We start from the raw sequence: 15,855 nt of genomic DNA on the forward strand, positions 1-15,855 counted from the left end.
GATTAAGGAAAAAAAAATATCACTCCTGAATATTTATCAAAAGGTATACTCACATATATTTCCATTTTTCTATATAAGCCATAATTTAGCAGCAAGTTATGGGTCATGCGGATCCTATGAGGTTTCATGGGATGACCCTGTCCATAATAATAATTTCCAATATCACCTAAAATAGAAAAAAGACAAACTGAACAATATAGACAAGAAAGTCTTCACAATCTAAATTTATGTATGTTCATCATTAGAAGGCACTTACCACCTAAACAAGATTTAAAACCTTAAATAATGATTTTAGATTTTTCAACTTTCAAACTGTATTAGAAAACCAAGATACTGTGCACACGTTTACGTGTGATAATACCATTAATATATATGATGTTTATTTACAGATTAAAGCAAGCAAGCTTTTCTGATTTTCAGTTTACCAAAGTTTTGGATTAGCCCTAATAAAATACTCCATACTCACAAAAGTAGTTTTACTTACTTAAATTGGTAATTATTTTTCATATTTACAGGCAAATTCAGATGCCTAAATTCTGAGTTTCACTGTTATTATTTAAAAATTTTACAGCAAATATTGCTTCTTGAATATTTACTGGCATCCCAGAAATTCTTTATAGTTGGAATTATGGGGGTTAAAACGTTCTACACATCCATCACAGTCTATAAGAGAAAATTTTTGGTGAATGAAACTTAGATCCTAAATAGAGTTTTGCTCTGATAAGACATACTCATGACATTTTTTAAGATAGTAAGGATATTTGTCTCATTCTTCATGATTAGAAGTTGTAACTGCCAGCCTATCTTTCTATGACATCTTATATTACCAGTGTCTTAAACCAAATTTTCATCTACCGAATTTCAATGAAATCAATACTTTCAGGTAAAGACCTGAAAGTATTTGTTTTTATAATAAAGTAAAATTAAGGAAACCCCTAGAAATACACTATTTTTTAAATGTAACAAGCACTTTTTGCAACAGCCTGTATTAAATTAGAAATTACTTTTAGTATTAATTCTAGTCTTTAAGTAAGTAATTCCAAAATTTTATTAGGACAGTCAAGCTGACTTTAACGGCTTGAAGTTAATCTTTTCAACACAGGTTTATATAAAAGTGAGGGATAAAGAATTCCATCTCCCCACCTTCAAGATCAAAAAAAATCTTTCAAAATCCTGCCTAAATACACACTTTGTTTATTAGAAACTGAAAACTCAAAAACTTGTGTTTCTCTTTCATATATTTGATAATTGTCTAGGATGAACATTCCTACTTCATAACAGGCCTATTTTATAACCTCCCTATTTCTAAATACCACTACTGCTTGACTTTGTTGGTATACCACTAATTTACTTAATTCTTCATTTCCAACACACACTCTCTTCTGAAAACAATTAATATATACACAGTCATTTTAAGGGAAAGCCACCTTTCTTAAAACAAGAGCCAACAAACAAATAAGACAATACAGACAAGTAGCTAAGCAGAGCTATGGGGATGTGCAACATTCCTCTACATTTATCACAATTTAGAGGCAATGCATAAAATAAACTACCTTTATAAGGATTGGCTGTAAAGCCCATCTCTACATGGCTGGCACTACACAGAGCTCCTTGAAAGCAGCCTGGTCTCAAATTCTTTTTTTTTTTTTTTTTTTTTTTAAGATTTTATTTATTTATTTGACAGAGAGGCACAGCAAGAGAGGGAACACAAGCAGGGGGAGTGGGAGAGGGAGAAGCAGGTTTCCCGCGGAGAAGGGAGCCCGATGCGGGCCGATCTCAGGGCCCTGGGATCATGACCTGAGCCCAAGGCAGACGCTTAACGACTGAGTCACCCAGGTGCCCCTGGTCTCAAATTCTTTAAGGTATGGAAAGCCCACTAGAATTACAAGGCACCGTGTACCCAAGTTAATGCAAGGGAGGTATTTCTAAGTTATTATCACTACCAGAAGAAATCACGAGAGTTGGAATAAAGAAACTACTCCTCACAGAACTTGCAAATGCTTCTGTGTAAGATTTACTAACATGAAATGTCTCTAACATCCATCACATTTTAAGATCAAATATTCTAGTTATAGACCTACTGAGAATCCAGTGGAAAGTCACAAATAATATAATAGGAAATGTCAATAATCTACAGAAGGGAGACTACAGTTGCAATTTCTCAGCAAGCCTGTTTTTTAAAAAGAAATGACGATAGCAGTAATTAACATTTTTTTCCCTGAGGAAATAAATTAATGTGCATTTGCAATAAATTTACATATATTTTGCTGGATGTACAAATACTTATCAGCGATTCCCATGTATCTCTCAGATAGGTCTTTTTCTTTTTTATTATGTTATGTTAATCACCATACATTACACCATTAGTTTTTGATGTAGTGTTCCATGATTCATTGTTTGCGTATAACACCTAACGCTCCATTCAGTACATGCCCTCTTTTAATACCCATCACCAGGCTAACCCATCCCCTCACCCCCCCTCCCCTCTAGAACCCTCAGTTTGTTTCTCAGAGTCCATAGTCTCTCATGGTTCATCTCCCCCACCGATTTCCTCCCCCCTTCATTTCTCCCTTCCTACTATCTTTTTTTTAACATATAATGTATAATTAACATTTATTGAGTGTTCACTAGGAGGTACTATTCTAAGCACTTCACGTGTATTATCTGTTAATCTTCTTAATTAACCCTATGATGTAGGTACTATTACTACTGTTCCTATAGTAAAGAAAGGTGAGATGCAGCAGAATCGGGTAACACTGCCAAAGTAACCCAACTAGCATGCCCTAGAGGAGCTAGATTCAAACACATGCAGAGCAATGCAGATAATATTAAGCAGTAGCTACTAGGAAAGCAATGGCATTTTCAGTCACTAGAAAGAAATGATAGGGGAAAGCCTGGAAAGAAAAGGATATATGTAATACAAATATTTTAACAAAGGCTTAGGATCAGAAAATGAATACAAGAAACCACCTATCCAATTCATGAAAGTAACACTTGTCTTTTTTAAACCAATCGGGTCCTCAAATTTTGTATGAATACATATAGCTTTCAACAAGTTTCTCTGCTACAATTTAGGGGTCCCATCAAAAATATGTGCACTTCCTAAATGACACAAGGGGAGCTAAGCCAAAGATAAGTGCCATTTCGTTTACTAAGAATTCCTCCAAAATAACCCCCTTGGGTTATAAAAGAAACATCGCCCAACACTTTCTGGCTTAATCCCATATCTCAAAATTCTCTACAAGGTTGCTTTGTAGCCATCCACTTTTTATTAAACATAAAATGTCTTTTCTTAGTTTAAGAACCTATGAATTCCATTCATGATTTAAATGGTTAGTAACATAACTCAGGCATTTTAAATGTTATCTTGATTTTTATCAAAATACACAAAAATGCATTATCAATGAAGCAAACATCCAGAAAAATTAGTGCAAGGTCGTTCCTTGAATACAACAAACTTTGTCAATGTGAAGAAATTACCATAAAGAATTAGTTATCTGCAAAATTTTAGAAATTGCTCACTCTTCAAAAGAAGCTATCAGAATGAAATGGCTACTAAGGTCTACACTCTCTTACCCAAAGTACTTGGGACTGGATGTATTTCAGATTTTTTTTTTTCAGGTTTTATAAATGTAGTATGTTACATCTGCTGTATATTATGTGATACCCTGGGATCTGCACAGCATTCTATAATCAAACAATATTTTTTGCAGCAAAAATGTATGAATATTCACAGTAAGCAGAATAAAGATTATAAATATTAATTCAGATTAAGCTTTTGATTCCAAATAAGTTACAGATTTTTCTTCCCATTTTCAGATAACTTTGAATTTTAAGATTGTAAAATGTACCTTTACCCCTAAAGATAAGCACGTTATAAAAATTATCCAGAAAAACAAAGAAAAAAACCAAAGGAAGCAAGAAAAAGCCATAGTATTATTTTCACCTTCCACACACTACTGACTTAGTCCACTACTAACTTAAACACTCTGGCCACTGGCTTCCATAATACCACTGTCATGGACTGTATTCCTACCTGATAGCCACTCTGCACCAACCTTTAAGTATCAGGAGTTTCTCATGTTCATTCATTCATTTAACAAATTAAGAGCCTACCGTGCGCTATGCACTATTCTAGGTGCTTGGATAAGTCAGTGAACAAGAGTGATGCCCTAAAAATCCTCTTCTCTCAGCAATAAGTCACCTAACTGTTCGATCTAGAAAATTAGTAGGAGTTGTCCATCCTTCATTCTGTACCACCATCAACCAGCTCCAGCTTCATTTCTAATCCATCTACAAGTTCTATTTGTTGCACTCCCAAAATCTCTCTTAAATGTGTCCATTTCTGTCAGCCACAACCAATATATTTTACGTGGACCAACATGCATTCAATTCTTGCTTTCAGTATTCATCATCACTCTTCACCATCCTTTCTTCACCTGAGTTCTATTTAAAAATGCTTCAGTGGTTTTCTACTCCCTGAACCAAGTTCAAATCTCTTACTACAAAGTTTTTGTGGTCTGGCCCTTTACTACCTAGCCTGGCATCCCATTATTCCCCCATGTCTTCCGTTTTGTTTAGTGTGCCAAATCCTAACTACGTGGCCTTTGCAGCTTGCAGTATCTTACAGGAAAACTTTTTTTTTTTTTTTTTAACATTTTATTTATTTATTTGACAAAGAGACAGAGAGAGAGCACAAGTAGGAGAGAGGCAGGCAGAGGGAGAGGGAGAAGCAGGCTCTCGCTGAGCAGGAAGCCCGACGTGGGGCTCGATCCCAGGACCCCGGGCTCATGGCCTGAGCCGAAGACAGCAGCTTAACCAACTGAACCACCAAGGCGCCCCTACAGGAAAACTCTTTTAAGGCTGGCCCATTCTCTTTCTTCAGGCCTTCCTTGTCTTGAGTACGCTACAAACGTCCCCACTCTTACGATCTAGCATACAGTTTATTTCGTTCTTAGGGCTTAAATATAATCTTTTGTCTACCTGGCACACAGTATGGACTTTAAGCCCATTTGATATTTCTAAACCCAAAGTTGATTTCATGAACAAGTATTAACCAACTGTTATTAGAGAGGAATAAGACTTATTAACCAGTACAAACATCCTTATACTTTAACTTTTTTTTTTTTAAAGATTTTATTTATTTGAGAGAGCGAGAAAGCATGAGCGGGGGGTAGGGGAGAGGGAGAAGCAGGCTCTCCGCTGAGCAGGAAGCCCGATGTGGGGCTTGATCCCAGGACCCATGACCTGAGCCGCAAGGCAGATAATTGAAGTCAGACAACCAGCTCTGAGCCACCCAGGCGCCCCTTTATACTTTTAACTTCTAAATCTGATCTGTTTCAATGCTATCATCATTCCCTAAGAGATTACCAGTTCCAACCATTTCCTTAAGTATCTGTCAACTGAATAATTTACATATTTTTGTTAGGAAAAAGAAAGAATTACTTAATACTCTTTTTTTTTTTTGGTATCAATGCAAAGAGTTCCACTCTTGTGTCACCAAAAGAAGGAAGAAAAATCGTGTTAGGTGCAAGGTACTGACCTCTTCTTGGACCTTAAAACAAGTCAGTGTGGTAAAGGATAAGGAGTGTATCAAACAGGGACACTAATCTATTTTCATCTGTAAAACAGACAAAATGCCACTGATCCTACCTGTCCATAACTCAGAGTGGTTGTAAGCAGCAGAGAATGTTATATGAAAGTGCTCTATCCATAAAAATAAGGTACTAATCATTTATCACCAATAATTAAAAAAAAACTTTAATTTTTATTTAGATGGTAGAGATATAGACATAAGCAAAACAGATTCTGTCCTCACGAAGCTTATATTCTAGTTAGGAGGACAAAATTTAGGTGCTAGAAATAGGATAATAGTACAAGTGATAAGGAGAAAAGCAGTAAGGAGGATTAAGGTAATAGGAAAAAAGTCTGATTAGGTGAAATCTGAAGGAAATGAATACTAAAGAATAGCTGGGGAAGAGTATAAGAAAAGCTGTTTTTTTTGAGCATTACACCCTACTATGTTTAAACAATGATGTGCAATTAAGACTATTAGTATTTATGGTGGCACCTCGTGACTCAGTTGGTTAAGGGTCAACTCTTGATTTCCTCTTCTTCAACTCTTCTTCAACTCTTGAGGTCATGTCCCTCTCCCTCTGCTCCTTCCACACCACTCGCTGGCTTTCTCTCTCAAAGAAATAAAATTTTTAAAAAAAAGACTACTGATATTTATGAACTGCTGCTGTAATTCATTTAGCACTTTGATTTGCTGATTACCTATTTTGGATGAAATGATACCTATTTTATGGATAATATTTATATTACAGCTAAGAACCCATGCAATTTATTACAGGCTATCTACCAAAAAGACTTTGGCACCGCTGTTGCAAATAAAGGTCTAAGAAAATCTGTCAATTAGTTGGCTGCCAAATCAATCCTTATAATCTCCTAAACTATGAGTATACTGGGAGGCATGACCTTGGTAACTTTTATATTCTATCTTTGTATAGTGTTAAGTGCTTTTTGCTGAACCACTTGTCTCCAACATTTTGATGCACCCTATCAAAAGAGGAAAAAATAGAGCATAGAACAGTATCTATACAATTATATAAATTATGTTTACACACAACCCTATTATATTGTATACATTGTAAAACCGGCACGAAATGTGATTGGCCTAAAGCTTAATTCAAAACAAAGTACACTTAATATTTCTAGATAAAGTATCATAAATTATTTTTTTAATAAATATTTTATTTATTTATTTACATGAGAGAGAGAGAGCGTGCGCACGCAGAGGCAAGGTAAGGGGCAGAGGAAGAGAGCATCTCCAGCAGACTCTGATAAGCACGAAGCCCAATGTAGGGCTCCATCTCAAGACCCTGAGATCATGACTTGGGCTGAAACCAAGAGTCTGACACTTAAATGACTGCTCCACCCAGGCGCCCCCTAGGTAAAGTATTACAATTTTGAGTATTGTAATACCGGACTAACACAGTTGGTTTGCTAATTACATTTAAGTACAGAAACCACATCATTTTAAAGTCAGAAGGGATCTCAGCCACTAGGTATATCATTTTACAGAGTATCGATAATCACGCAATACATACAAGATGACCAAGATTTAGAATTAAGTTTTTGAAAACTTTGGACTATGGGTCAGTATCTACAATAAGAAAAGTGAACTCTTACTTTCCTCAAAGATTTAAGGATACCTCATCCATCAATGCCTGAAGGTTTAGCTGGAACCAGCATTCCAGTCATCTAAAGGGTATAATACTGAACACTGTAAAGCATACAGAGAAAAATACATGTCTTTAGAAATTCCTTTCATTTGCTAGATACTCTCTGTTGTCAAGAGTATGCCTAATGGTCCCACTAAGCCTAAAGGTAGGTTTCCTAATCTTATAGAATCCACTACTTCATTCCTGTATTCATCTTTCTTCTACTTTATCAAGTTAAAACAAGATAATTTAGGGTAGCAGATTTTTAATTCTAATCCAATCCATATTGTATACCTTCAAATCTCCCAATTCTTTGGTGCAGAAGCTGCTTTACTTGCATCTTCTTTCCTCCCCAAAAAAGAAAAAAACACCACTACCCTTTTAAGCTGACAAAATAGGGTTTTTTAAATAATGAAAAAGTAAGCTTTTGGAATTGTTGAAAGTTTAGTATATATACTATCACATACTAATAATTAGCATAATGATACCCAACCCATTTAATAATTTCTACAAAACAATTTTATTAGCCCCCCAAACCCAAAGAATATTTCCAAATGAAAGCAAATAAAAATTCCATTCTGAAAATGAGGCATGAGCCCTAGACGAAAGGCATATAACCTAATGAAGAGATTTCCAAATATTCAGTTATACACTGGTGTTGGCCTTAAGTAAAGCAGCTAAATGGTCTATAGTATAGTATTAAGCAACAATCATGGGACTTGAATATTTCCACTCTACCTATCAAGTCTGCATCCTGCCCTGAGCATCCCACTCCCTCAGCAAAGGCTCTTAAGGGCCCAGAAACAGCTGTTCATAAAACTGCTACTTACGTGTACCTCCCAGCTCTACAATTCAAGTCTGGTGACAAGAAGTTACAAGCAGTTTACTTCTTCAGAGCCTATCACTGTCAGTAGCAACTAAGAGCTGCAGGAAGAGCCTCAGCACCAGTTTCCCCAACTTTTTAAACCTTCTACCCCAACTCCTGACAAGAACAAATCTCTAAACTTTAGGTACAATATCATTTTAAAAATTAACTCACACACACAGTTATTTATTTTCCAATTTGATCAGGGAATGCAGGGCTTGGGTTTTACCACTGTCTCAAAATATGCATGAAAACTTAAAGAATGATTTTAACAAATATAATCCATAAATGTACTATCTTTACTCCTCCAGGATGCCGTAATTTCGATTTGTATTACACATATATGTAGTGCTCTCAAAAAATGTTTTTAAAATACAGCTATTAACTATTTAGTACTAGCCATCAAATAGCAAACAATTTAGATTTCTTCTTTATGATTTTAAGTTTTTCCACAAATGACACAGGTGGTCATTTTATATACTCAGGCATTAAAAGATTCATCTTTGCTAAATGAAGTAATATGGTATGGTCATTTTCAAATTAAAATCAGATTTATTCTGACCTAGACCTCTTAGGTCTTTCCACCACCTTAAGATTTGTAATATACACATAATACACCATATACAGGACACAACTTCCAAGATTTGTATTGCTTTAGACAGATCAAGGACTTGCAGGTCATTGAGCCTAGCTTTTTTGTAAAATTTTCGAAATCCTTTTCTGGAGAGTAACGCAGTAGAAATATTTACCAAATGAATGTCTTTGTGAAATCTGCAAAACAGGTTACTACTCCATTTCCACAGGAAACAGGATTCAAGAGATTTAATGTTACTGCTCAAATTTCAAATCAGAGAACCCCTAAAATCATCTGACTTTCATAATTTACTGCACCGCAAGCTCAAGCTTACCTGATTATTTAGTACTTCTGCATTACTCCTCCAAGTTTTCCTACACCAAAACTCCCAACACCTAGAAACAGCTTTCGCAAGCAAGATGCGAATGCATCCTAAACCTCCCAAGCAGGGTGTATTTCCTGATCGAACAAAGAGCAACAAAGAAGTGGGTGGTAACCGCCTCTCACAGAGACAAGCCAGAACCCATCGAGTCTGATCTACAACACAAGCAGTACAGCTCCACGTTTCCCTAACACCGTCCCATTTCCCGCGAAGACTACCTCAAACTCGAAAACCCCAATTTTCATCGAGGAAGTGAAGCCTTTTCATTTGAATCCTGAGAAAGTGGCGCTCAAAGAACGCGGCGAACAAAGGAGAGGGATGGAGCCCAAGGCGAAACGGCAGCGTCAGTGTGTCCCAAGGAGGACGTGGGTCCCCACCCTTGGTAACTTCTTGCCAGCCCCGACCCGGTCGAGGGGTCCGGGCTGAAGCTTGGAGGCGGAGAAAGGCGCAGACGCAGCGGGCCAGCTCGAGACAGAGAGGAAGGGAGGGGCGGGAGCGAGCGGTGACGGGGAGAAGGGCGGGGAGAGACGGGGGCCGAGGGCGGGGCTCCAGCGGGCGCGGGGCTTTGTGTGAAGTCCGGGCCGGGGTAGATATTTTGGCCCGGGGGGAGGGGTCGGGGCCGGAGCAGAGCACCCCCACGCCTCCGCGCCCGCAAGTGGCGAGCAGGAGGAGAGAGAGGGCAAGCCATCCCTTTGGCCGCCTCCACTTAGACGGGGTAGGCCGGCCCCGTCCCACAGGCGGCTGCCTTCGGGGCGGCGGACCCTACTGCCGGAGAGAGAGCGACAGAAGAGAAAAGGGGGTGCCCACCTGGCTCCCGCTGCAGAGCCCGCGGCGGCCGCTCGCCGCGGAGGGGCTCTCCCTGACGGCGTCGGGTCGGGAATGGGTTAAGATGCTCCCAGACGTCGGTCCCTCCTCCTTCCCACCCCTCAGCACCCGCGCCCGCCCGCGTCGGCGGCTGCGGAACCCGGCGCGGCTCACGGCCTGGCTCCCCAGCCCTGCCCACCCACCCTCCTGCCAGCCGGGCCTCTCACCATCGTAATAGTAGCAGACTTTCTTCTTGCCGCCTCCTTGACTGTACGCCATGGGCTCTCCGGCCACCGCCGCCTCCGGGCTCCGGCTCCTCCTCCCGCTGAAGCTGCTGCTGGTGCCGCCGCGGCTCGGCGGGGAGAGAAAAGGACTGGGGAGAAGATGGGGGTGGCAGTCCCGCAAGGAACGGCTGGCCGGAGGGAGGAGATGAAGGGACGCCGGGAGGACTCGGTACCGCCCGGCCGAGGGGCCGAGAGCGCGGAGCGGGGGGTGGCAGCGGCGCCAACTCGCGACACGGGGGGGGGGGGGGGGGGCAGCCAAACCACCTCCGGAGGCCGAGGGGAGGTGGGACGTGTCCACTGTGGCCTTCACGGGGGAGAAAGGGGTCCGACTAGAAAAAGAGGTCTCTTCAGTCTTGAAATAAGAGGCCTCTGCTGATGACCAACTTGCAGACGGCGACGCCAAATGCAGTCGTGAAACAAAAAAAAAAGTCGGGCTATCGCTCCGCAAGCAGATAAAAGGAGTGCGGAGCCGGGTGAACGCTCCCCCCTTTCGATCTTCGCACAGTGGTTGCGCCTATCCGGAGTCTGCGCAGTCGCATCTTCCCAACCGTAGCCTTGGCCGCCTAGACCCCCTCCGCGTCGTCCCACGCCGCTCCCCTCCCCCACTGTCGCGAAGCTCCCGCCCGAGCGGACCACGTGCTGCGAACCGGGCGGGGAGAGACCACTCTTGCACCCCTTCCGGCCTCCTCGAACACGCCACGCTGCAGCTCAGGGTTCCTGGGCTGGGTCGCTTCAGGTTTCTAGTTTGTTCGTTTGTTCTTTCATTTTTTTGCTGATAATTGCCCCGAGGTTCTGACCTGTTAAGGGGACCTATTACAGACAATAAATTGTAGAGTCCACTGCCTGGGTTTCAATGAGTATTTGTAGAACGCATTTGCGTTGGGACGTAAAGCACAGTTCTAAGCATTTGCATTTATAGTATTTTCATTGATACCTATATATCATAGATACCTGTTAACTCATTTAAAACTCTCCCAAACTCTGGGAGGTATATCTATCCCTTCTTTATAAATGGGGGCAGATTAAGGAACTTGGTCCTCTCAACTGTTGAGGACCTGGGGTTTGAATTCATTCAGTCTTTCCCCGAAATCCACACACCTTTACTCCATTATACTGCCGCTGCTGGCTGGACCCTGGAAGATAGAAGCAGAAAGCGCTTTCAGAACTCATGGAAGTTAAATATATATCTATGTCTGATCAACAAGTCAACAAACATTTATCAAGCACCTGCTCCAAGCCAACCACACTGCACGTGAAGGGTGGAGGGACTGACAGTTTGCAATATAGTACTCTTTTCCCCAAATAGCCGAATGCACACTCTTCCATACTCCATCCAAAAGAAAGAAAAAAGGTCTTACTGAAGCAGGAGCCATTTGGAGCCAGAAATATCTTCTTTATTTTGTTCTTTGACTTCAAAATCCCCAAGGTGTTTATACTTACAGCAGCAGTTTTCCTGGATCTCACCCAAGAAGTTTAAGAAAGTCCAAAGTAACCCCTTTCCCCTCTCCCTCCAAGTCTTTATTTTTTTTAACAAGCACCCCATGTAACTGATGCAGTTGGTACAGGAGCAGCAGTGTGAGAAACATTGGCTTAAAGTTAATAACGAGGCGTTGACTTTCACAGTTTTACTCTATCAAGTCCCAAATCAACTTGGTAGATTCTGAGAAGAAACTAATATTCTTCTCAGAACCAACATAGTGAAGTCTGAAATGAGACTTTATTTACTTCCGGAACATTTCCCTGCCTCTGCCTACCTCCCTGCCCCCAGGTGTTTCCTTGTCCTTCCCGTGGTCTGTCCTTGGGACTAGTAGCGCTCTAGCTCAACACCATGTTAAGGTTGCTCACAAGTCCTCCAAACTTCTCATTACAATAGAGTTTAACAAGAGGAGGGACTATGTCTTGGATATATTGTATCTCTATGCCTATGACACGGGGCAAGTCACTTAAACTTTTTTTGGTCTGAATTGCTTTATCTGTAAAATGAGGCAGTATTATTTGAAGAATAATTCCTCGTATGAATATTGAGTGGCTCAAATAAAATATGGAATCATTTATAAACAATGAAGAACTATGTAAACTTAAGGATTTATTATGATTATTGTTACAATGCTAGTAATAATAATTATTGTTTGCATCCATGGTACCTAACTTTGAACATGTGAGAAGAGCCTGGGCATATATTTTGGTTATTGTTGAACTTGTTATTTATTATTTAATAATTTTAAACTAATAGAAGCAATTATTTTACCTTTAGAAACTGGCGTTAGAGAAGGATATCTTATTGGTGATAGGAGGAGACCAAGAGAATTATGTGCCTAAACATCTATAATGAACTTTAGATTATCAGAGCTAACATACAATCAGTTATTAAAACCTATTGACAAGCTCTAATTTCATTCGCCATATTCAAACTCATCTCTATCAAACCTTTTTACCATTAGAAAAAAAGAAAGTTTTAGACAATATACAGGAGAAAGAAAGTTGAGAACATGGTTAATTCATAGAATGCATAATTGAGGATTGTCTTTATTCTTAAACTATTTTTCTTTAGTTTCTTCTCCGTCTATATGAGTTTATAATCTCGAAGATGTTCAGTGCTTTGGGATTATTCAATGAAAGGATCTGTTAAACAAATGGATTATTTAGACCATATAGAACTGATGGACTATTTAGAAACTATTTAGAAACCGATTGCCTCAGCTTATGCTAAAAACGAAACCCTGATACCAACTGCAGCAGATAGTCTAATTTTTAGTTACTCTAAAGGAATTGTTCATATAAGCTTGTTTCTACTCTAAGGAAATTTAGATTTCTTGGTGTTAAATTCTATGTAGCAATTCCATAAGGTAATACAGAAGGTAGAGAAGTACAGTAACTAACACTAGGGTATTGTCACAAACTAAACCAGCCTCAAGCTGAATTCTGATTTCCTCAGAAGCATGATTCCTATTTTTACCCAGTACTATAAGCCATTACTCATTCCTCTGAACAGTAGCACCAACAAGAAAGGTTACAGTGCTATTTGAACTGTGCATTTGTGTAATAAAATTTAAAACTTCCAATTTTTATTAAAAACACATTTTTGGGTTTTTGTGGGGTTTTTTTATGATTTATTTATTTGAGAGAGTGTGTGTGCACCTGTCAGGGTGGGGGGCAGGGGGTAGGGGCAGAGGGAGAGGGAATCTCAAGCAGACTCTTCTGACCTGAGCTGAAATCAAGAGTCAGACACTTAACTGACTGAGCCACGCAGGCACCCCAAAAACACATTTTTGAATCATAGCTTATTTACTAAATTATTCAGTTAAATTAAATCTTTCAAGTCACCCCTGTTAGCTTGTTTAATGCTTTGTTCCTGTCCCTTAAAACAAAGTATTACTTTGATCCACACCATCTACTTAAACAAATTTTCTAGTAAAATTCTATACCATTCTGTGTCTGGGAAAATCTACTTGCCACTGCCTCCCAGCCACCCTACATATGTATCTTAATTCTTTATCTTTCCTCTCTCAAATTTTTTTAACTTTCCTTCAAATGTGATAATTACTTCTCTCAACTGAGCACCAGCACTGTACCAATGGAGGGGGAATTTGCATGTTGGGACCATCAGGTGAAAAGCCAAATAATGAAGATGGTGGAACAGGAGGAGGATAGGGACCTGGGTCCTTGAACACCTCATTTATATTCGCACCAGACCTGGACTGTCCACCTCTTGGACTTCTGGTTACCTGCAGAGGGAAAAAAAACAATTCAGAACAAACATTGGTTAAACCACTGTAATCAGAATTTTGTTAAATGCAGTTGAGTACAACCCTACCTCATGTGAAATAGGAACTAGAGGTTAGTGGCTTCTGGTAATTTCCACTAAGAAATTACAGATTTCTGTTGAGAGATAGCTCTCTATGGGTTTCTGAATATCTTGAGAGTGGAGGTACTGAATGCCCTTTTTTCCCAAACAGTCTGTCCAAAAATGTTTGTATAGTGGACAGCTTTGGAAGATAGAGAAAATGGCTTCCTCTGTAGCAAAGGTGGGGCACGCTTACTGCCCATTACAAAAGATTCAGTTGTTCTAAATTCAGGGTTCATCTCTTATAATGCAATGTACTACAGTGTAGGTGTCATCTGGCCCTCTTCCTCATGACCTGTAGGAACTGGGGCTTGGCAGCCCAAAACATAATACTCCGGTCACTGCTATTGCTGTGAATAATAAATTATCTTTGTCTTTAGCATAGGAGTCTTGTGTCTTATACTAGCATCTATGAAACTGTGGTTGACTAGCTTGTTAGCTTGCAAATAGGGTAAAATCTCAGGCCCTTCACATTTCTTCAGTTTTTGGTGGTGAGGTTAGGATGCTGAGAAAGACATAGCTTTCTAAAACAAAGGAAAGGTAAGAGCCATGTCAACCAATGGAAGTTGAGGGAAGTCCATGGGAATTGGTGGCAAACCTGACCAGGTTGTATAATCAACTGGGAATTAAGTGGTCCTACACTGTATTGCCTGTTAATGAGGAGGAATTGAGGGGTTTCAGGCTAAATACCAGGAAATAGGTTGTTGGTTTTTTTTTTTTAAGATTTATTTATTTTTAAGTGGGGGAGAGGGGCAGCGGGAGAGGGAGAGAGAATCTCAAGCAGATTCTGGGAGACGTGGGGCTCGATCTCACAACCCTGAGATCATGACCAGAGACAAAACCAAGAGTCTTACGCTTAACCGACTGCACCACCCAGGCACCCCAACCAGGAAGTAGGTTTAAAGACAGATGGCTGGGCAGTATCCTGCTTGTGTAACTTTCCTCCCGGCGGGGGGTACTTCTTCACCATGTTGGAGACACTGTCAACCTGACCTGTGCTTTGAGACTTAGGTTAGTCCCACTAGGGATCCCCAACAATTGTAATCAACTCTTTCTGGGGATACCCTGTTCACTCCCAGGACTGTACTTCCATACAAAATTGTATGGAAGCCAGGCATTAATTTTACTGCTTCCAAGATGCACCCTAGCTGTAGTCATAAGAGATTTTTAAGTATTTAAGGACCCAATAGATCGCATAGGCTCCAGATGACAGTGAAGATCTCTCTGAAACAGAGCCCACCCTTAGTTACTTGGAGGAACTCCCCAGAGGGATATCTGACTCATTTATGTGCACTCTGGTTGGTTATCCTGATGATGTGAGTCAGTCAGTTAGAAAAGATGGTAAGAAGTTTGTCCCTGAGTTTAGCTACAGTGATCAGTGATGACACCTGAGCCTTTGAAGGCTTTGAAGCCTCAACTCACTGGCCAGAGTTGTTATAGATAATAGAATTGCCCTAGATGGCGGATTTTGAACCATCCTTAATACATCAGCCGAACCTGGATTAATGCCTCAGAGCAGATATGAAGGTCAAATCAGAGCCATAAGGAGAAAGCCACTGACTTTCTAAGGTAGATCCTGACGGTTTATGAGATTTCAGGACAGACAATATGACAGATTGGTCTCATCCTGCCATTTGGCTATTGGTGACAGGGCCTTAATTAAATGCCGTATGAGACAAATTGAATAAAGCCTCTGTCAGTCAGATTAATCAGAGTGGTCAACAGGGTTATATATCCATGTGAAAATTTCAGTTCTGTCAAGAACATGTAGGGTGGATTGTTAGAAGAGGCTGGTGCCTGCACATTCTTACTGAGTGTCCTGCACATTCTTGCTGAGTATGCTAGATTGCAAGGCTTCTCTGTCTCCTGAGACTGAGCA

General features: G+C 40.2%; 1 protein-coding gene across 2 annotated transcripts in view; it reads right to left on the reverse strand.

Moving 5' to 3' along the window:
• The window catches only part of HDAC2 (histone deacetylase 2), a 30,511-nt gene extending 20,132 nt beyond the window's left edge, over positions 1–10,379 (reverse strand). Inside the window, exons 1-2 of one of the 2 annotated variants that reach the window (XM_034990305.1) lie at positions 10,076–10,379; positions 54–166 (exon numbers count right to left, since the gene is read on the reverse strand). In XM_034990305.1, coding sequence (XP_034846196.1) covers positions 54–166; positions 10,076–10,127 — 165 coding nt within the window. In that variant the 5' untranslated portion in view covers positions 10,128–10,379. Of the gene's footprint in view, positions 1–53; positions 167–8,996; positions 9,467–10,075 lie in introns of those variants that run through there. The other variant, XM_034990304.1, reaches the window with a different exon arrangement.
• Between the last annotated feature and the right edge of the window lie 5,476 nt (positions 10,380–15,855).

Source organism: Mirounga leonina, unplaced genomic scaffold, assembly GCF_011800145.1.
Source record: "Mirounga leonina isolate KUSES-001 unplaced genomic scaffold, KU_Mleo_1.0 Mir_53, whole genome shotgun sequence".
NCBI classification, from domain to species: Eukaryota; Metazoa; Chordata; class Mammalia; order Carnivora; family Phocidae; genus Mirounga; species Mirounga leonina.